The 22,378-nt window shown below is 35.7% G+C and overlaps 1 protein-coding gene across 1 annotated transcript in view; it reads right to left on the reverse strand.

Moving 5' to 3' along the window:
* Positions 1 to 22,378, reverse strand: part of TEX10 (testis expressed 10) — a 62,362-nt gene that overhangs the window by 6,489 nt on the left and 33,495 nt on the right. Inside the window, exons 6-12 of the mRNA XM_047067024.1 lie at positions 22,125 to 22,363; positions 21,233 to 21,368; positions 19,253 to 19,428; positions 17,542 to 17,719; positions 12,976 to 13,064; positions 11,247 to 11,380; positions 1,664 to 1,744 (exon numbers count right to left, since the gene is read on the reverse strand). Coding sequence (XP_046922980.1) covers positions 1,664 to 1,744; positions 11,247 to 11,380; positions 12,976 to 13,064; positions 17,542 to 17,719; positions 19,253 to 19,428; positions 21,233 to 21,368; positions 22,125 to 22,363 — 1,033 coding nt within the window. The remainder of the gene's footprint in view (positions 1 to 1,663; positions 1,745 to 11,246; positions 11,381 to 12,975; positions 13,065 to 17,541; positions 17,720 to 19,252; positions 19,429 to 21,232; positions 21,369 to 22,124; positions 22,364 to 22,378) is intronic.

Genomic DNA, 22,378 nt, shown 5'->3' on the forward strand with positions numbered 1-22,378 from the left:
AGCCTGCTTGCATTTCTCTCCTCCACTTCTCTGCCCCTCTCCTGCATGCGCACACGCACTCTCTTTCTCAAAATAAACTTAAAAAAGAAAAGAATTTAATTACTACGTTAAATAACTTTGAAAACATGCCAACTCAAGAAATACTATTAACCTAATCTACTGCCTTCCCTCCATGAGTCTACTAAAATTTAAGATATTACAATTTCTGATGGTCAGAAATATCATTTGAAAGGATTACTTTATGCACCCTCCCCCCGCCCCAAATCCTGATACAACCAACCACATTTCCATGATTTTTAGATTCTTCAGACTAGAAAACTCTCATTTCTGGCACCACCTCCATCCCAGGTAATTAAATGTACAAACCGAAGTTCATTTTACAATTAGCCTACCCCTGCCCTTTAATTTAGCTAGTCATTCAGACATGGCTAAGTAAAACACCCTGGAGTAAGACATTACTATACTTAACACTTGACTGCTTCACTGCCTCAAAACCCCGATAAGGGACATCATGGTTTGTGTATTCATCTGGACTCTACTATCTGTCATTAAGGTGGACTCTAACTTACAACTGTTATGTATGCATGGTTTAAATCTCCTGGAAACTACTGTTAAGTCATCATGAAAAAGTCTGCAGGCTCTGATCAGGCTGTTTGAAAATAGTGCCCAAGACTGGCATGTTAATCTTTTACTAGAATAATGAATGTAGTCAAAGGAGGGCATAAATATCTGGAGTGGAGGTGAAAAGAAAAGTGGTAGAGATCTTTAGAGACACACAGGATAAAGATTAGAAGTTTGACCACAGAGAGAAAAGAGCACTGGAAATTCAAAGCAGTACTCTTCCAACTCAAGGGAAGTAACATTTTAAAGGAGAAAAGGGGGTTGGAATGTACCTATAAAATTACCCAAAAAAGTGACAGTGCCTGAAAGATAAAACTGTGGGAGTTTCCTCTGCACTAAGGATAATTATAATAAGCCAAAAATCTAAACATAAACATTGGAGGAAGCTAAAAAGCAAAATCCCAGGTTTTTGGGAACAAGAGACACCGACTAGCCAGAAGACCAAACAGTCGCAAGGCTTAGCTTGCTGCTTCTAGTGGCCAGGCCTTGAACCTGTTAGGCTATATACCTCGTTTAGAACCCAAATATTCAAGGTGGAAATCAGACCCCAGTCTGGATGCTGGATTCCCAATACACAAACACCAGGTTTGTGTTCATTAAAGCACTATGTGTCAGAAGAACCTGAGGTATAATTTTAAAGCCCTTCATTGCAGGGGTGCCTGGGTGGCTCAATTGGTTAAACATCTGACTCAATTTTGGCTCAGGTCATGATCCTGTGGTTTGTAAGATCAAGCCCCTTGTCGGGCTCTGAACTGACAGCACGGGGCTTGCTTGGGATTCTCTCTCTGCCCCTCCCTTGTGCGTGCTCTCTCCCAAATAAACTTTTTTTTTTTTTTAAAGGCCCTTCATTGCAGATGTAGAAAGTAGGGTCCTGGAAAAGGGGGATTTTCCCAAGGTCAGAATTAATTAGTAACAGCCAAGAAAAACATCAAGACTTCTCAGTCTAGACACTCTCTCCTTGCCTATGGCAAACCCACTTTTAACCAAGGATTCTCTACGCTTTTTTAAGTAGCAACAAAAAAAAATTTTTAAGTATATTTACCAAATGCTTACTGATGGCACTCTGCAGGATGTCAAAACTCTGGCTTCGGGCAGGGATAACCAATAAACTGTGACAAACTGTCTGTCAGAAAAGGAGAAAACCAGTAACCAAATCAGGATGAAATCAGTTCTATAGACTTTTTTTTAACCTACTCACCCTATATACAACAGGACACTTAAAAAAAATGACTTTTTTTTTCCTAATTTAAATTTTAGTTTACAAGAGCAACACTGGTTTCAGGAATAGAATTCAGTGATTCATCACTTACATACAACATCTAACGCTCCCTCTGACAACCCACAGTTTGTTCTCTATCATTAAAGAATCTCCTGCAGTTTGTTTTCTTCTCTTTCTTCCCCCTTCCCATATGTTCATCTGTTTTGTTTCTTAAATTCCACACATGAGTGAAATCATATGGTATTGGTCTTTCTCTGATTATTTCACTCAGCATAATACATTCTAGCTCCATCCACATCGTTGCAAATGGAAAGATTCCATTCTTTTTAATGGCTGAGTAATATTCCATTGTTTATCTATACCACCTCTTCCCTATCTTCTTTATCTGTTCACCAGTCAATGGACATTTTTGGGCTCTCTCCATAGTTTGGCTATTGATAATGCTGCTATAAACATTGGGGTGCATGTAACCCTTCAAATTTGTATTTCTGTATCCTTTAGATAAATACCTAATAGTGCAATTACTGGATCATAACATAGTTCTAATTTTAGTTTCTTGAAAATAATGACTTTGAAGATGCAAGTATCAAAGGTCACTCAATCACATCTCATATATGGGCTAATTTTCCAAACAACTCATTATTTAAACATTTACTAAGCACTGAACTAGTCCTATTAGGTACCAGGTACAGGAATGAAAGACTGAGAAACTCTTCTCACAGCCCTAAAAGAGTAGCTTCAATCTACCAAAGTAAAGACTATTTCTATTAATAAGTGCTACAACAGAAAAATCTGAATGATGTGAACAAAGGACTGAAAAGCCTTTTTTCCATTTGGTGAGAAAACATACAATAGAAAAACACTTATGATCCAGAAAATACTAATACCCTGTTCAAATTAATAGAACACTGCCTCCTATTCCCCAAAAGTAAAAGGAAGAGAACAGTCCACAGGAAAAGAAGAAAAATATAAGGGAAGTGAGAGTCAAATCCTTAGTATTTTTAATTTTCTAAGTTCTCAAGGAAACACGAGGAGGGAAGCCAACATCAAGTCCTTCAGAGACTTCATTACACCATTCCAGAAGCTGAGGGGAGTGCCAAAAGTGAAATATGTGAAAAGAATCACATTGGAAAGACAAAGAAAAGACTGGTGGAAAAGAAGAATATCAATCTAGAAAGAGGACAGTCCAGCTAAATTTAAGGGAATGGTCAGTCAACTCTGAAAAAAATCAACAGCTCTATGCATTATTTCCCTGGAAAACCTCTTGTAAATTAATACCACCCAGAGTTTACACATGGCAATTTTTCTTCTCTTCTATGCTTATAAGTAACAATGTAAACAACGTATTTCTAATACCGTCTTCCTACTCAAAAACAAGCAGTGAATATTTTCATTAATAAAAGGTAAATTGCAATTGAGAAGGCCCATTCAGGGTGCCTGGGTGGCTCGAGCATCTGACTCTTGGTTTCGGCTCAAGTCATAAGCTCATGGTTCCTGAGTTCGAGCCCCACGTCAGGCCCCACACTGACAGAGCAAATCCTGCTTTCGATTCTCTCTCCCCTGCTGACTGTCCTCTGCTTGCTTGCAAGCAAGCTCTCTCTCTGGCCTGCCCACCCTGCTCATGGATGCATGAACGAGCACTAACTAAAACAACAACAACAACAACAACAAAATAAGGGCTCATTCCCAATAAATAACCATTTAATCCCTTCCCTTCCACCACCCCTTCCCTTCCTGAACAATTCAGTTCTAAAGCCACTGGGTGGGGCTGAGTTAGGTAGACAGCACTGGAATGGGTAGGAGAGCTGCAGTGGCCCAGAGAAGGCCATTCATGAATAAATAGAAGTAGACTGTCCCCACAGAGTTGGGAGTTCAAATGGAGTGAAGATGCCAGCATGGGGGAAAAAAAACAAAAACAAAAAAAAGAAGATACCTGCATGGGAGAGGGATAGCACCAAAAGATCAACTATGGACAAAGAAATTGATCAAGTAAATTAAGTATAACGGAAACCAGGGTTCTTAACCTTCAGAAAAGGCAGGTACAAGAGGAAAAGAAGACAACTAGAATGAACCCTGTAGTGTTAAATTCCTGATTTCTGTCCACCGACAGTCTGGGAGCACCAGGGTCCAAAAGCAATGACCACACCCAGAGTCCTGAAGTTGGTTTCAAGATACCATTCTCCACTTAAAGGAAAATTGGCCTCTTCGAAAAATACCTGATTGCAGGGCTGGGACAGTGAAAATCACGTATGAATCTAGAACAATCTGTGGTACAAGGAAGTAAAGACGTACTCAGAAAAAAATGAGTACATGTCAGAAGAACAAAGAAACCACTATATTCTATAGTGACCCACTGAATAAAATAGGAAACCATATTAACACAAACTAATAAATAGACTAATAAAAATGACTGGGACATTAACACTGTTTCAAAGTATCTCCTCATAAATCATTACTAATTACAAAGGGGAAAAAGTAAACAGTGGAAAAGTAGACAGACAGCACTTAATCAAGTAATCAAAGTGAGTATCTAATGGGACAAATCAAAACCATGCACCACCTGACAGGATGCAGTCAGAAAACCACAGCATCACTTGTGTCATATTCCTACCAAATTCATATAGCCTGAATCTAACCATAGGGAAACATAAATCCAAATGGGAGGAAAATTTTACACAATAACTGTCCCAATGTACTTCAAAGTGTCGACGTCAATGAAAGACAAAGAAAGACTGAGGAACTTTACCAAATTGAAGGAAACAAAACAGATATTACAAGTAAATACAATGAACAATTTGGGGTGTATAGAACATTACTGAGAGGTACTGGGTGGCTTAGTCAGTTGAAGGTCTGACTCTTGATTTCAGCTCAGGTCATGATTCCAGGGTCGTGGAATCAAGCCCTGCGTCAGCTGCTTAGGATTCTCTCTCTGCCCCTCTCCCCTGCTCTAAAATTAAAAATCAATTAATTTAAAAAAGAACACTGTTGAGGGGGCACCTGGCTGGTTGAGTTGGTAGTGCATGCTATTTTGTTTTTTAATTTTATTTATTTTTGAGAGAGAGAGAGAGAGAGAGAGAGAGAGAGAGAGAGAGAGAAAACAAACAAGCAGGGGAGGGACAGAGAGAGGGAGACACAAAATCCCAAGCAGGCTCCAGGCTCTGAACTGTCAGCACACAGCCCGATGCAGGGCTCAAACCCATGAACTGTGAGATCATGACCTGAGCCACATGAGTCAGACACTCAAATGACTGAACCACGCAGGCGCCCCAGTGCATACTACTCTTGCTATCAGTGTCATGAGTAAGTTAGGGGGGCCTGAGTGGCTCAGTCACTTAAGCATCCGACTCTTGATTTTGGCTCAGGTCATGATCTCACGGTTCATGGACTTGAGCCCTGCATTAGGCTCTGTGCTGACAGTGTGAGGCCTGTTTGGGATTCTCTGTCTCCCTCTTCTCTGTCCCTCCACTGCTTGCTCTCGCTCTCTCAAAAATAAACAAACATTAAAAATAAAAAACAAAAAAACAGTAAGTCATTTTGTGGATATCAACAAATTGATCTTGAAGTTTATTTAAACAGGAAAAAGACCCAAAATAGCCAACACAATATTAAAGGAAAAGAATAAAGTTAAAGGACTGATATTACACAGCTTCATAAATTACACTAAAGCTATACTAATCAAGACACTGCAATATTGGTTAAAGAATAGACAAATAGATGAATGGAACAAAACAGAGAGCCCAGCAAGACAGACCCACGTAGTCAAGTGATCTTTGACAATGGAGTCTTTTCAACAAATGGTGCTTTAACAATCCATCTACAAATAAATGAATCTAGACTCTTCACAAAAATTAACTCAGAGTGGATAACAGACCTAAATGTAAAATACAAAATGCAAAACTGTAATGACTTAGAAGAAAAACCTAAACGACCTACAAATGGTGATGACATTATAGATACAATACTGAAGGCACAATTCAGGAAAGAAACAAAGAAGCTGGACTTCATTAAAATTAAAAAATTTTTCTCTGCAAAAGATGCCAAAAATATGAAAAGACAAGCCATAGACTGGGAGAAAATCTTTGCAAAAATATATCTGATAAAGGATTGTTAACCAAAATATTCAAAGAGCACTTAAAACTCGAAAAGAAAACAACCCAATTAACAAATGAGCCAAAGACCATAATAGATACCTCACCAAAGAAGACATGGCAAATAAACATATGAAAAGATGCTCCACATCACAGGTTATCAAGGAAATCAAAATTAAATAATGAGATGCTACATACCTATTACAATAGCCTGAATTCAAAACACTGACACCAAATGCTGGCAAGGATCTGGAGCAACAGAAACTCATCCACTGCTGATAAGATTGCAAAATGGTATAACCACTTTGGAAGACAATTTCTTACAAATTAAACACACTCTGACCATATAATCCAGCAATGGCTCTCCCTGGTATTCACCCAAAGCAGTTAAAAACATGTCCACACAAAAACTACACACAGATGTTTATAAACCTATATACACAGTTTTATGCATAATTATCAAAATTTGGAAGCAACAAAGATGTCCTTCAGCAGGTGAACAGATAAACTGGTACATCCAATGTAATATTATTCAGCAATAAAAAGAAATGAGCTATGAAGCCACGAAAAAACAAGGAGGAATCTTAAATGAGTATTATGAAGTGAAAGAAGCCAATCTAAAAAAGGCAATATACTGCATACTCCCAAATGTATGACATTTTGGAAAAGGTAAAACTACAGACAGTGAAAACAAACACACACCTGTGGTTGTCAGGGGTTGGGGGACATGGAGAATGAACAGTCAGAGCACAGAGGATATCAGGGTAGTAAAGACACTCGTATGAGATCATAATGATGGATATGTGGCATTATACATTTGTCCAGATCCATAAAATGTGTAACACCAAGAGTAAACCATAATGTATATTGTGGACTTTGGGTAATTATATCAATATAGAATCATTAATTATAACAAATATACCACTCTGGTGGGGGATGTTGATAAGGGAGAAGGTTATGCAAATGTGGGGGAAGGGATTATACAGGGAGATACCTTTTCCTTCCCTTCAATTTTTCGGTCAAATTAGAACTGCTCTAAAAGAAATCTTAATTTTAAAAAAATCTTTAAGATTTAAATAGCACATTAGATAATGCAGGAAAGATCAGTGAACTTGAAGATACAGCATACTTTCTCAAGAGATGGCAAAAAAAGGTTAAAGAGTCTCAAAGGTCTACAGGACAATGTCAAGTGGTCTAACATACAAGTAAATTAAGTCCCAAAGAAGGGAACCAAAACATCTTTTGAAGGAATGAATGACATTTTTTTCCCCAAAACAATAAACTATAAACCTAGTAAAACATTCAGCAAATATCAAAGTTTAAAAAAAAAAAAAATTAAGAAAGTAACACCAAGACATTAATTAATACAATCAAACTGCTGAAGAAAGTGATAAAAAAGATTATCTTGACAACATGTAGGAAGAAAAAAGCATATAGAGGAAAAAAAAACATTACATACAGAAAAACATAAGAATGACCTCACATATCATTACACATTATATTATGGTATAAAGTAGTATAGTTTGAAGGTAGGCTGTATTAAGTTAAAGAACAAACACCTAAAAACAAAACAAAGAGGCATAGCTAATATGCCAAAGTAGAGGTAAAATGGAATGCTAAAAATACTCAAACTACAAAAGCAATGAATCATGGTATCTTACTGCAGGCATAGCTAATATGCCAAAGTAGAGGTAAAATGGAATGCTAAAAATACTCAAACTACAAAAGCAATGAATCATGGTATCTTACTGCAATGGAATACTATACAGCAACGAAAACAATGAATTACTGCTTACACATTAACATAGATACCTTTAAGAATATACTGAATAAAAAGAAAATTACTAAAAAATGTTTCACTTGTAAACACGTAAAACTCAACAATATAGTTTGGAGTTACATGCTAATTATGATAAAACTGTAAAGAAACAAAAATATGATAAAATTAAAGACAGTGTTACTCTGAAGGGAAAGGGACACGGGTTTCAAAAACAAAAATGTTGGGGCGCCTGGGTGGCGCAGTCGGTTAAGCGTCCGACTTCAGCCAGGTCACGATCTCGCGGTCCGTGAGTTCGAGCCCCACATCGGGCTCTGGGCTGATGGCTCAGAGCCTGGAGCCTGTTTCCGATTCTGTGTCTCCCTCTCTCTCTGCCCCTCCCCCGTTCATGCTCTGTCTCTCTCTGTCCCAAAAATAAATAAACGTTGAAAAAAAAATTTTTTTAATAAAAAAAACAAAAATGTTCTTATTTCTTAAGCTGAATTTATATATTATAATTATTATTATTCTGAGCTTATCCATGTTAAAAAACATTCTTTTACAACTAATCAATATTTTGTAAATGACAATTAACATTAACCTTAAAACCTTTCATTGGCTCTGGAGTAGAAATCTCCATTTCTAAAAGGTATCTCTGCACAGAGATTCCTGTTCTCTTTTTGCTCGTTCCCTGTTAACTACAGTTTCCATCATTAACAGGAAGGTCATACAACTCTTCCTTTAGTGCTCAGAAATAATAACAAAGATACAAGTGAAAATGACAAGGTCTAGGTTAGCGTATAAAGGATATTACTTCTGTAAAAAAAAAAAAAATGACAATATATTTAGTCATTTGTGAAGACAGAAGATATCTGAAAGAACACGTTTACTTAGAAACCGGGGAGGAAAAATGGGTAGTTGAGAGGGAGTGGAAGAAGACTTTTTTAATATTATCCTCTGTTCTGAATTGTATTTTGTGAATACCTACTCAAAAAAACAAAAACAAAAACAAAAAGTCTGATTTGAAAAAGAATCACTTTGGCTTAAACAGATGAAACTACAAAACAACTGAGCAATCCCAGTCCTAATAACTTGTTCAAATGAAATAATTAGAAAAATAAATGTTTACATTAAGGATGTCAAAACTATGTGTATGTCAAATATTTTCACATGAAAAGGCCAACTTAAATAATAAAATTTATCCAAAAGAAAACTGGAATCTTCACTTAAGTTCACAAACTAAAAATGAGACTTTCAGATTTTTCCTAATTATGACTTAACATTTCAAAGACAGCAACCTTGAAGTTTAATACATGTCCTTGAGAAATGTTCACTTCAGAAATACAGCTGATAACATTTTCATGACAATTTTATTTTGGCTTTACACAGATGACGTGCTTATGAAAAATTTAAATAATCAGATAAAGGCTATATGACTTGTCCAAGTTACCAAACTAGACACTGGTAAATCTATGCCTGGAATCTGGAGCCCAATAATCCCATACAGTGTTTTCTCCAATACATCATGATGGTTTACATACATTAATTACAGTCTGTCCTTTAAAACTACTCTCACTACTGTTGGCAAGCCCAATCCCTCCAATCTAATATTCAAGGCCTTAACCTCAAGAGATCTATCTTAGCTCTCTTCATTTACTATGAAGTAAGATAAAATTTAAGATGTTAAACCAATTCATTATTTCTTTTCACTTTTTTAAAGTCCAGTATTGTTGGAGAACATACATATAAACATAGTACCAGGCATTAGGGCAATAAAGTGAAGATAAATTCACTGGCATACCTAAGAATTGTGATCAGAGTCAAACAATGCAAAGTGAAAAGTGTATTATAAATCTATAAAAGGTACTGTCCTAACAGATGGGAAAATATTAAGCATATTGAGAACAGAATAAAAGAAGTAAGTAATAGATCAGCTGAGTAAAATCAATTGTTATAGCAACAAAATAGAAAAGTAGGATGTAACTTGAATCTAGAGACTACCCTGTTGAGAATAATGACAAAGAGGTTTAAAAAAAAAAAAAAAAAAAGCTTTTGGACTAGCTATTATAAGCTTTAAGGAAAGACTGTATTGGTCAGTGTTCTCACCAAGGGCCTTCCAAATCATTAAAAGAAACTAGCTAGCAGAGAACATAACCTGAGAATTTGCAAAAAAGGTTCAAACCAAAATTACTTGGGATGATATTAGTACATTCTTACTGCATAAGCATTTTTCATGTAGGAAATAAAAAAATGAAAAAATAAATAATAGAAATTATTATAGAAATGTTTTAGAGAATCAAAACCTTATATCAATGTTTATGTTTTTGCATATTTAGCTTACATATCTGTAACATGTAACACAATTTATTCCGTTACAGTAAAAGATCAGCCTAATAATTCCAATTTAAAACTTATGATTTTAATTTGATTTTTACTATAAGCAGTACCAAAGCCTAAGTTATTAAGATTTATTATATTTATAGGGGCGCCTGGGTGGCTCAGTCAGTTGAGCATCCAACTCTTGACTTTGGCACAGGTCTCAATCTCATGGTTCAGGAGTTCAAGCTCCATGGCAGGCTCTGTGCCATCAGTGCACAGCCTGCTTGGAATTCTCTGTCTCCTTCTCTCTCTGCCCTGCCCCTACTCATTCTTTCTCAAAATAAATAAAGTATTAAAATAACTTTTTTAAGGTTTATCATATTCTATAAAGCTTAATTTAGTCTATATTTAATATTTTAACATTTGTGAAGGTTTATCAGAAAACTGAATTACTTGATGGGGCACCGGAGTGGCTCAGTTGGTTAAGCATCTAACTCTTGATTTCGCTCAGGTAACAATCTCACAGCGCACAGTTCGAGCCCCACACTGGGCTCTGTGCCAATGATGCGGAACCTCTTGGGATTCTCTCTTTCCCTCTCTCTCTGCCCCTCACCCGCTCGTGCTCATGCTCTCTCTCTCTCAAAATAAACAAACTTTAAACAAAGGTTAAATGGTTTAAAATTTTAACTAAGTTTATAAAAGGATAATCAAAGTCCCATTTTAAAAGACTGCTTAAAGTTATTGTATTTATCTTAAAAATAAGATTTGTAGATTGAACTTTAAAACTTAGTGAAAAACAGGGCTTTAAATTATCTTTAATATACTATGTACTAATTCTCAAAACCAAAAGAATTGCAGAATAATTTTTAAAAAACGTCACCTTCAAAGATACCAAATCCAAGTAGTTTTACACATCCTTCAAGACTTAAGTCAAATTTTCCCTTTTCATAGAAGCATCTATCCTATCCATTCTATACTAGATAAAAGAAAATAAATTTATCTCCACCATTCAGACTGCTAATTTATTCTGTTCTAGTAGTGCAACCAGTAATGAAAAACACTCCTCTTTTAGAAACATATATCTCCTATCCAAGATAAGTGCTCTCAAAATGTGGATCATTTCTTATACTACTCTTTATCTCTGAAAGGATTTCCTACAAGGCAATCCTAACATATAGTAACTATTGGTAGTTGATGAACAGAATTTTAATAATCATAAGTTTCTTTTTAAATGCACTATTACCTCTGTAACATCCCAATGATGTAAAAACTGATCCAAGTCAGTAAGGTAAAGAAGCACAGGGGAAAGCTGTGTCTGGATGACGTGAGGAACTCCTCGAAGGCTCTGAAGCCAAGTCAACTCCTCTTTTGAAAACCCTAATTTAGGTACAAAGAAAGTTAATTTAAAAAAATAAATCACAAAACAAATGACATTCTTATTTTTAAAAAATAGACATGTACCTTCAAGTTTAAATTCTTTAGCTACTGTGCTTTCTCTGAGTTTCTGCTTTTCACATATTTTAAAAAACGAATTGCTAGCAATGGAGGCAGTAAAATTCCTATTAATTATGTACACAAAGGATGTGATCTGACCTAATATATGATGCAGCAACAAGTTAAGTTTTACCCCTTATACTGGGAACCATACCACTTTTACTTTAAAAAATGTGAAAGGCATAAGCTTTTCCATTAATGGCAGGTTTAAAAAAGCAGATCAACAAGTAAAATGATATACTCCTTCATATGTATACTATCTATATATTTTTTTGTATATTAGCCCTTCAAATGTTTTAACCAACTGAGCCACCCAGGAGCTCTAATAGCCCTTCAAATGTTTTAAAACTCTCCCTCCTAAACCCTTCTGGATTTTTTTTTTTTTTTTTTGGATAATACATGTGTAGTTCTTCCAACTACACTTTATACAGCAAAATTTCTGATCCTCTTACCACCCCTATCACATACACTTGGTCTGACCTACATAGACAACTTGACAGTATCTCCTGACAGTGCTCAGAAGGATCAGAATACCAGCGATGTGGCCTGCTCTGATGTTCAAATCACTGTATTTCCATGACATTAAGCCTAAAGAGTCACCATCTAGTTTGATGGCCACATCACAGTACTGACTCCTAATGAGCTTTCTAAAACCACTAACCCTTTTGACTCGTACCACTATTAAAACATAAAATCCCTGCCTTCTATCTCAAATGGGTACATCCAAAACTATCATATAAACACTCATTTATCCGCGTATGTAGTATGTATCTTGGATTCAGCTCATTATCAGCACTTGTCAAGTTTTTTCTGGAGTATCTTAACCTATTCATTAAATCTCCTAAATTTTAAGCCTTCAGAAAATGTCAAAGAATGTCATCTTTATCCTCCAAATATACAACAGAAATGTTGAAACAGTACAATCATTTAAAACAAAAGTAATAATACTTACACATCTAACTTATTTGTAGATTCATTTTACTAACTTTGCTTTTGAGCAATGGAATGTAGAAAATGGCTAATTGAAATCTGATGTACTTGCTATCAAGTTGAACATTTTAAACATTTTTAAAATGGATATTCTGCTCATCAACTTTTTAAAGTATGCAATGAGGTTTGCACCTATCTGAAAGAGTCAAGTATGTCCAACTCACTGTAAAGCAAGATAATCAAGTTGAGAAATTAGACTTAGAAATAAATGAGAATATAATCATGTGACATTCAAATCATCTCCAGAGTATTTGTACTCTGAGAGATTTAAACATGAACAATGTATATCCCTGCCTCAAAAGCCTGACACTGGAGAATACAAATATTCCTTCAAAGATCCCCACTTATTAGCCATAAAAATCATTTCAAGGTAAATAGATTATTTACCATCTTCAAAACTTAGAACCAAACAGATAAGACAGTAAATCTTAGGGGAACTTTTATACCAGATTTTTCCTTTCCTTAATCTGTCAGGTGAATGTCTTTACCTGTAAGTGTTGAAAATAAGAAGCTGAAATAGTCCACATCACTCATCAACCAGTCTTTAGCTGAATACTTCCATCCAGAAAATGATGATCTATAACAAACAATAGGAGAATTATTACCAGAGGTGACCAACTTGGAAGACTTTGAAAAACAGCACAATACATAACTATTTTTCTTTACTCAAAACAAATCTGCACTAATAACTTAAAAACCCATAGTATATATTCACTTTAAATATAAGGGCTCAAGTACCAGAATATAGGAAGTTCAACTTCTAACATACTTATGCAAAATATCCATGAAAAAGCATAACTGATCCATATATATGGTATAAATTAGAAAATTTCCATGCCATTCGAAAATCAGATTCCAAGGAGCCAAGATGAAGCTTTGCTTTTCAGTAGCAGGTTTGGCTGCTACTTGATTTTCATAAAGTCTTACCTTGCTTACTTAAATGAGCTAAGTTTAAACAAGCTCGTTTCCTAACTAAGCAAAAAGTATCTTAGGTTAGGCAAAGAATATTCCATGTAAAGTCATTCTAGGATAATCATGTGTTCCTATACTGTGCAAAGCTGTAACTGGGTCTACGTCATAATAGCACAGCTAAGTATTCATGGTATACTTAGGGAAATAGTTAAATGTAAAGCAGCTTCTCATTAAATGAGGATTATGTGGTTCCTGGTAGGGGATCAGTTTCCAGTGATTCCTTTAAAAACTCTCTTCAAGTTAAGGCTAAGGGAAAAGACAACAAATGTTAGTCTCAGATATGGCCAAAAAAAGGGGGGGGGGGCTGCTGAGAATCATCAGATCCAACAAGCTGAGGCTACAAATTTTTTCAGTTATCTGAATAAATGTCAGACAAAATTAGGCGTTTCTAATTCAACTAGAAGCACTTAATTTACTGTTAAAATAGCTAATATTTATTACCATTCTTTAAATTTGGGCAGTTAAAATAATGGAAACACCCTTTTGTGAGTATTATTCCCACAATAAGCAAAAGACTTATGGAAGGAGTAACAAAAACTGAGAGGTTATTTTAAAAAGCCAGAAATGCACAATGGGAAAGAGTACAAAATGGTAATGAGAAAACAAACTAATATGCTTTTGAACCCGGTGAAAACAGAAAGCAACTGTGCCATCCAGTGGCTAAAAAAGGTAGCAAAATCCATTTAAGAGACTGCTTTCAACAAATGACAAGCAATATATCATACTGCCCTTAAAATTATGATGACCATATATACTGTCAAAGCCAGAACACTTCTGAGGTAAGCTGGGACAAAAGAACTAAACTGAAACTGTTCCTGACAGAGGAGGTCATGTATTTACCCTACTTAAAAACCAGGCCAAATTTCTTAGTCCCAAATTTCTCCCTTGTCAGATTTTTCTCTAACAGTGTGGATTCTCTCCACATTTATGTCTTATGTTTCCCAATCCAGCTGTAAATAAACTAGGGACAGAAAGGATAAGGAATGAGCAAAGGTAAGGGGGAAAACACAAGGAGAATGGTATGGGGGGGGAGGGGGAGTCAAACTCTAAAAGACTTTAAGTGGGTGATAAAAATTAGATAGGGGCAACAACTCTAATTGCACTTTTAAAAAGATGAATACAGGGGCGCCTGGGTGGCGCAGTCGGTTAGGCGTCCGACTTCAGCCAGGTCACGATCTCGCGGTCCGTGAGTTCGAGCCCCGCGTCAGGCTCTGGGCTGATGGCTCGGAGCCTGGAGCCTGTTTCCGATTCTGTGTCTCCCTCTCTCTCTGCCCCTCCCCCGTTCATGCTCTGTCTCTCTCTGTCCCCAAAATAAATAAAAACGTTGGAAAAAAAAATTAAACAAAAATAAATAAATAAAAAGATGAATACTAACAGTTTTTAGCTGATGGGTTTTTCACATATGGAACAAACTATTCTTTGGGGTTAACTCTCTCGGATAAAGACAAACAGGACATCAGAACTACAAAACCTAAAAGAACCTGATCTCATAATACACTTAGTGTAACAGACAAAAATCAGAATTAAAGCAATATTTAAGGAAAATTAACCTGGCAAAAGTGCAAAAGTTAGATGGAATATTATAACAGTACAGGTGGAAGATTGTGAAAAGCAACTGGCTTGTGTATAGTCATAGTTAAGAACAGAAGGGGGTATTTTGAAAAGAAAACCAGATATGAAATAACCCAGTGTATGTCTGAGGGAAACAAACATTATTGTTAAATTCTGAATCTAGGAAGTGATATAATGATGTCACTGGCCTAAGAAAGTTCAGAAGTCCTAATTTTGTATTATTTTTTTAAAAAGAGATTCATCTGAAAAAAAAAAAAAAGAGATTCATCTGAATGGGAACAATACATCTACAGAGAGAGAAGTCTACTAACAGACTCTGCTAAAAAACAGAATTTAACTTGGTGGATTTTTAACTATATTGACAATATGCTTTTAATTTGGTGATTATGAATCCCGACTATTTGTAAATATATTTTCTCAATAGTTACCACAAATCTCCACAGAAAGAAAAAAAAATTGAAAACATCCTTGGCAAAAGTTATCAAGTCAATCATAACTGATATTGATAAAGATATAAACATAGCTTCCAAAGAGAATTAGTTTCGAGAAGTCTTCAAAAACTGATTTTAAGTCAACGTGAAAACAGATCCTTCACCAGTTATATCAAAGGAACAGAGTGCCCTCTACTGGAAGTTAATAAACAAAACCACTTCAGTAACAAAAAGAAACCACATTTCATTTTTTTAAAGGCCTGCTAAATAACTGCTTACTAGACGAGGATTTTTTTCCCTTAGAAAGAAAAACACTGAAACTAATATATGCTTAAAACACTTAAAGGTAAGACCAAGTCTCTCTAATGCACATGCACACAGAAGAAGTAAGAGTGAATTTCACATATAAACAAACACATTGCCGATAGCTCTCTTCTGCTAGCTAAAAAGAAAGGTAAATCAGTTTAGGTGACTGATTCCAAGATATGTCTTATAATGGTAAGAGGTGACTGTCAAACAAGCTATAGGAAGTCTACCAATAAAGTGAGCTACTCCTATTTAACCAGGATAGAGGATCAGTATTGTACAAGTCACAAGGAAGTTATTAGTCTTTAAACTTTTCAGGTACCACCTAGATTTCAATTTCTCCCTAAAACCATATTAGACCCTATGAGCCACAATCAATAATAAATCTTACTGAACACTAAAAATATTATGCCTAATGATACAAACATAAGGTGTTTAAGGATACTTTGAATACCCACAATATGAAACACTGTTATAAAACATTTAAGAGTAAAATGATGCAGCCACTGTGGAACACGTTACAGCAGTTCCTCGAAGAATTAGAGAATTACCATGTGACCCAACAATTCCACTTCTGGGTATATAGCCAAAAGAATTTAAAGCAAGGACTCAAACAGATATCTGTACACCAATGATCACAGCAGCATTATTCACAAAAGCTAGAAGATGGAAACAACCAAGTTTCCATCAAGGGAAAAATAAACAAAATGTAGTATATACATATACTCGAACATTAAGTCAACCTTAAAAAGGAAATTCTGATACATGATATGATGTGGATGTACCTTGAAGAGTTATGCTGAGTGAAATAAGCAAGACACAAAAGGTCATATATAGTATGATTCCATTTATATGAGGTATTTAGAATACTCTAAATCATGAAGGGGTGTCTGGGTGGCTTAGTCGGTTAAGAGTCTGACTTTGGCTCAGATCATGATCTCACAGTTCAGTTTGTGAATTCAAGCCCCACGCTGGACTCTGTGCTGACAGATTGAAGCCTGGAGCCTGCTTTGGATTCTGTATCTCCCTCTCTCTGCCCCTCCCCATCGCGTGATCTCTTTCTCTCTCTCTCTCTCTCTCTCTCTCAAAAATAAACATTTATTTTTTTTATCATGAAGATAGAACAGTGGTTACTAAGGGCCGGGGGAGAGGGGGATGAGGAGTTACTGTTTAACGCATGCAGAGTTTCAGTTTGGAATGATAAAAAAGTTGTGGAGATGGACAGCGGTGCTGGCTGCACAACAATGTGAAAGTACTTAATGCCACTGCACAGTTTTAACTATATACTTAAAACCGGTTAAAATGGTTAAGTTTTATGTTATCTACATTTAACCACACACACACAAAAAGAGATTTCAACTGATTCCTCACCTGAGTCACAAACATATTTATTTCACCAGCTACGTTAAATTTGGAGGTCCCTGAAAAGGTCTGTATCACAATCCCATTAACACCAAAGGTTTTATTTAAGCATAGTACTCTCACCTGCCACTGAACCCTTACTACAGGCTTTTGAGAATTTAAAATCTGTAAATTATGTACAAATTATAGATAATTTCTATCTATACAAATCACTAAAAAACTTGAAACAGTCTTACTCCAGTGAACTTTATCTAGCAATAATAGGATGAAGAGTTTTAAATGTTGCATTAAGAGCAAATGAAGCAAATGAAGTCAGTAGCAGTATAAGCCTTCTGTAATTTACACACTGCCAGTAAAAGGCATGGGAGAAAAGACTATATACTTAAAATATAGCTCACTTGAGGATGCTACCTCATGTGCAGTATCCCGATAAGCATGGCAGCCAAACTTGAACTGAGTCTTCCCATAATACAGCAACGACTTAACCGAGAAAGTAAATCAGCAGGCAGACTTGGTAGAAAATATACAAGCTGGACCAAACGCTGCTGAGAGTCTGCTGGAAGAACCACCACAGTGCCTTCTTGTGGATCTAGTGGGGTAGGTAACACATATTAAAGTCAACTATAAAAGATATACAGAGATTAAATTAGTAAAGCAAATTGAGTGCTTGCTTACTTTTTACTGTATTAAACCGAATTTCAACTTATCATCTACATAAAAAAGTTTTATCATAAAGTATATGTAGGACTTAAACTATTTTCTAAAGTAAAACAATGAACATTATTAAAGATATATTTATTTAACACTGTAATAATTCCACAACATCCAAGTGTCAATGTCTGAAATAATAACTTTGATGGGGTAAAGGGATTGAACCAAAGTAAAACGGTAAAAAACAAGCGCTTTTGCTAAACAGTGACAATTACAATACCAACCTAATTTAAAGCAGAAGACATCTACATATAAGCAGTACTGAAAAAAAAAAGACTTAAAAATATAACCCAAAAAGGATGGAAGCAAACCAAATGTCCATCACTTAATGAATGGGTAAATATAAGTGACAGATTCATAGAGTGGAATACTAGTACTCAGCAAAAAAAAAAAAAAAAAAAAAAGTACAGATACATGCACACTACAATATGCATGTATACTGCCAACAGTACATTAAGTGAAAGTAGCCAGATTCAAAAGGCTCTACATTATATAATTCCATTTGTAACAAATGTCCGGAACAGGCAAATCCATAGAGACAGGAAAGTAGATTGGTGGTTGCCAGGAGCTGGGGAAGGACTACTAATGGGTTTAATTTCTTTTTGGGGCGATAAAAATATTCTGGAATCAGACAGTGGTGACTGCACAACTTTGGGAATGTTAAAAACACTGAAATATACATTGTAAAAGGGCAAATTTTATGGTTTGTGAATTACATCTCAATAATAAATACATATTACATACATGTAATACCTCCCAATATGCTTTTATTGGTATTTTTGCTTAACATATAAAATAGTTCCAAGGGTGAATAAAAAAGTATAAATATATAGAAGTCATACAAAATATCCTTTATGATTAATTTGCTGCCAAAGCTTCAAAGGAATTTTTTTTAAATACCTGATCAGTTTTGAATTTGTAAACAGCATGTGGCTGAAAAGACAATTTAAGAATCCAAGAAGCATCTACAACCATTAACCTTCTAAAAGTATCCTAATAAAAAATACTTACTATTGAAAATGAATTTACTATCTGATATTTTGTTCTGGCACTTTAACCATGGTGTGAATAATTTATAATAATTCAAAGGAAAGGCAAACCTAAAGAGTTCCACTTAGAAACTTCTTTCCTAGGGGTGCCTGGGTGGCTCAGTCAGTTAAGCAGCCGACTTCGGCTCAGGTCATGATCTCACAGCTTGTGTGTTTGAGCCCCACATGGCTTCGTACTGAAAGCTCAGAGCCTGGAGCCTGCTTCAGATTCTGTCTCCCTCTCTCTCTGCCCCACCCCCACTCACACTCTGTCTCTCTCTCCTTCAAAAATAAATAAACATTAAAAAAAATTTTTTTTTTTAAAGAAACTTCTTTCCTAATGCAGGGTAGATCAATGGTTACCTACACAGTTAAACTCTTACCATAGATTCGGAGAGCAGAAGCTTGTAAACTTTTTAGTAATTCTTTATTTGCTCGTGCTGCTGCAGTATGGATGATATCAATAAGCTGTGTTGAGAGCTCAGGATTTCGGGAGCCAAGATGAGCAAGCTGCAATGGTAAACCAGCCAGCCAACGGGATAACACCTTACTACGATATCTAAGAAACACCAAGGAAGAACAAAATAAAGTATAAAGACAAGAGAAATAAGTTTAAACAAACAAAAAAAATTTTTAACTTAAATATACCACAGAGTGACATTATTATCTACCAAGAACACAACATGTACTCATTTAAAATTTTTTTTTTTTAACATTTATTTATTTTTGAGACAGAGAGAGACAGAGCATGAACGGGGGAGGGTCAGAGAGAGAGGGAGACACAGAATCGGAAGCAGGCTCCAGGCTCTGAGCCATCAGCCCAGAGCCCAACGTGGGGCTTGAACTCACGGACCGCGAGATCATGACCTGAGCCGAAGTCAGACACTCAACCGACTGAGCCACCCAGGCGCCCCAACATGTACTCATTTAAACATTTTAGAGTTTATAAGACCAGAAGCATCATTTATTCAGCTGTAGCATTTTCCAAGGTTTTAACCACTCACTTAAAAAGAGCATGCAATTTGGGGCACTATCTAAATTGCATGTTTATCTTCAAAAACAGACACTACTACTGCTCTTTGTGTTCTATTTATCCTTACAGTATTAGCTGTTATACTAACTCAATAATGCATTCAATGTAGGGTGCTCTCACACTAAATGGTTTCAAACCTGTGTTATTTTAGTTCTTCAGTATACAGTTGACCTTTGAACAATATGGTTTTGAACTGCATGGGTCTGCTTACATGCAGGTTTTTTTCAATAAATATACTGGAAATTTTTTTGTGAAAACCTCACAAACTGCACACCCTAGAAACACTGAAAACATTAAGCTAGGTATTATTGTAAGAATACAATATATAATATATATAACATACAAAATATGTTTATCAACTTATCGGTAAGGCTTCTAGTCAACAGTAGGCTATTAGCAGTTAAGTTCTGAGGGAGTCAAAAGTTACATACAGTTTTTCAACTGTAATGGGGAGGGGGGTCAGTGTCCCTAATCCCCACACTGTTCAAGGATCAACTGTACTTACACTTGCTAAAGCTCCAATGTCTCTTCACTCAGGCAACGGCAATCACTTTTGCTGTACCCCAAGAGCTTAGTGAATTAAGCATGACCTTTGCTGTCAGACCTAAACTTAAGTCTCAGCTCTGTTTCCCATTAATTATAGGACACTCACCAACTTATTAAACTAAGCTTCAGTTTCCTCCTACAAAACGAAAGTAACAGTATCTACACCTCAAAGTAGGAATATGAGATTTAGATAAATTATGAAAAGCACCCGGCTTCTACTAAAGACTCAAATATGTTTCAACAACTACCTACATATGCTCAGGTATCCCCAAACCTTATCTTCCACCTAAACATATCTTCCTGACTTCCAAACTATATCTCAAATTCACCATATCAAAAAATTAATTCCTTAGTTCTACTCTTTGTGTTATCCATCTCAACTGATAGCACCAAACTAAGCCCGAAACTTTTTCATCTTCTATCGTCTTCATTCTTACACCATATGCCCCAATATGCCACTAATAGCTAATAGTTCAACCTCCATAGTTTTTACAGAAAGCAAAAGAAAAAGCTGAGGCTGCTATAGGTTACTCCAACTGACCTTAAGTTGTAAGTGGACAAGTGGAAATATAAGTTCAAAGAGGCTTTTATCTGCTGGTGGTGCATATAAAGATTACTGGCACTACTATGCATGTTTCTATATGCAATTTTATATCTTTTCTTATATGCAGCCAAACAAAATAAAAAGAATGAACATCTCCAAAGATTTTTACCACTCTAGTATCTTAATTAGACTACAAAATAACTCCACCAAAAAAGAAAGGTAAAATAAATGAAACCTTACCTGACTCTGTAAGATCTCAGTTCTTCTTTCTGATAGATTTTACTGAAAAACTTTAGTAACAAAGTTCGAACTGGAAGGAGAAGGCCTCTCTGCTGATACAATGTATAAACTGCCTTGATGAGAGACTCTGTAGCCTCTAAATACAAAAACAACTGTATATTAATCAAAAATGTTTCTTCACCAGCTCCCAAATTCCTCTAAAAGCACAGAAGCACTTTACTTTGTTCCTATGACAAAGCAGATCTTAGTCACAAACTGATACTACCACTGAAGTCCAATAGTAATGAGTTAATATAAAAGTCAGATTGCAACCTGAGACTACAGTGTAATTTTTGTAAGGGACAACAAACCTATGTAATGATGACAAAAACCAAGATATTAGAAAGATGAATAAGATGGGAACCAAACAGGAAAGCTTTGTTTTTGAATGAAAAGAATTCATAAATCACACTAAAAATAGACTTTATGTGACATAACTTCAGGCTAGCAGAAAGGTAGAGACAGGCAGGATTCAACTCATTCTATATGGATAAAAGGGGAAAGTGCTCAATTTCTAATCAAACTAGACCAGAAAAGTGTATTTCTTTATCATTAGGCTCAATACCATTCTGAAGTAATACCTACCTCCTTTTACTCAAGTCTGTAATCTACTAGAAATTTAATCATATTGCTTCACAGTGGACCTACTCACCTGAGAAAGAGATGCCCTGAGTAATAACCATTTCAGTGTTCAAGCAGATAGTCCATTTATAATTATACTAGCTAACTTTTAAGGTTTGAATGTAATTAACTTGTCTACATGAAATGTGTGAAAGTCATCAATTCAAAGCTAGACCCTAATAGCATGCATAAGAGCTCCTCTCTTAAATAAGGACAAAGCAAGAACACCTACCTCTGTTAGGTTGTATCTGCATTAATCTCCATGATACTCCAAGCAATCTGTTTAGCTGCTTACTATTTAGCCTAAAGCCATCTTCAAGGGTCTTTGTCACAAATTTCCTTATCATTTCTATCCAGTTGGAATCCTTCTGTAAAGTTGAGGCATTTGCCAAGGAGACCATGATATCAGACAGCGTTAAATTCAGTAAGAGATGATCTACATTATTGGAGAGAATTGTGCAATGCTTGATGCTAAAAACAAACAAA

This window comes from Lynx rufus, unplaced genomic scaffold, assembly GCF_022079265.1.
Source record: "Lynx rufus isolate CCGP_SWC_20201006 ecotype Redwood Valley unplaced genomic scaffold, mLynRuf1.p SCAF_10, whole genome shotgun sequence".
NCBI classification, from domain to species: domain Eukaryota; kingdom Metazoa; phylum Chordata; class Mammalia; order Carnivora; family Felidae; genus Lynx; species Lynx rufus.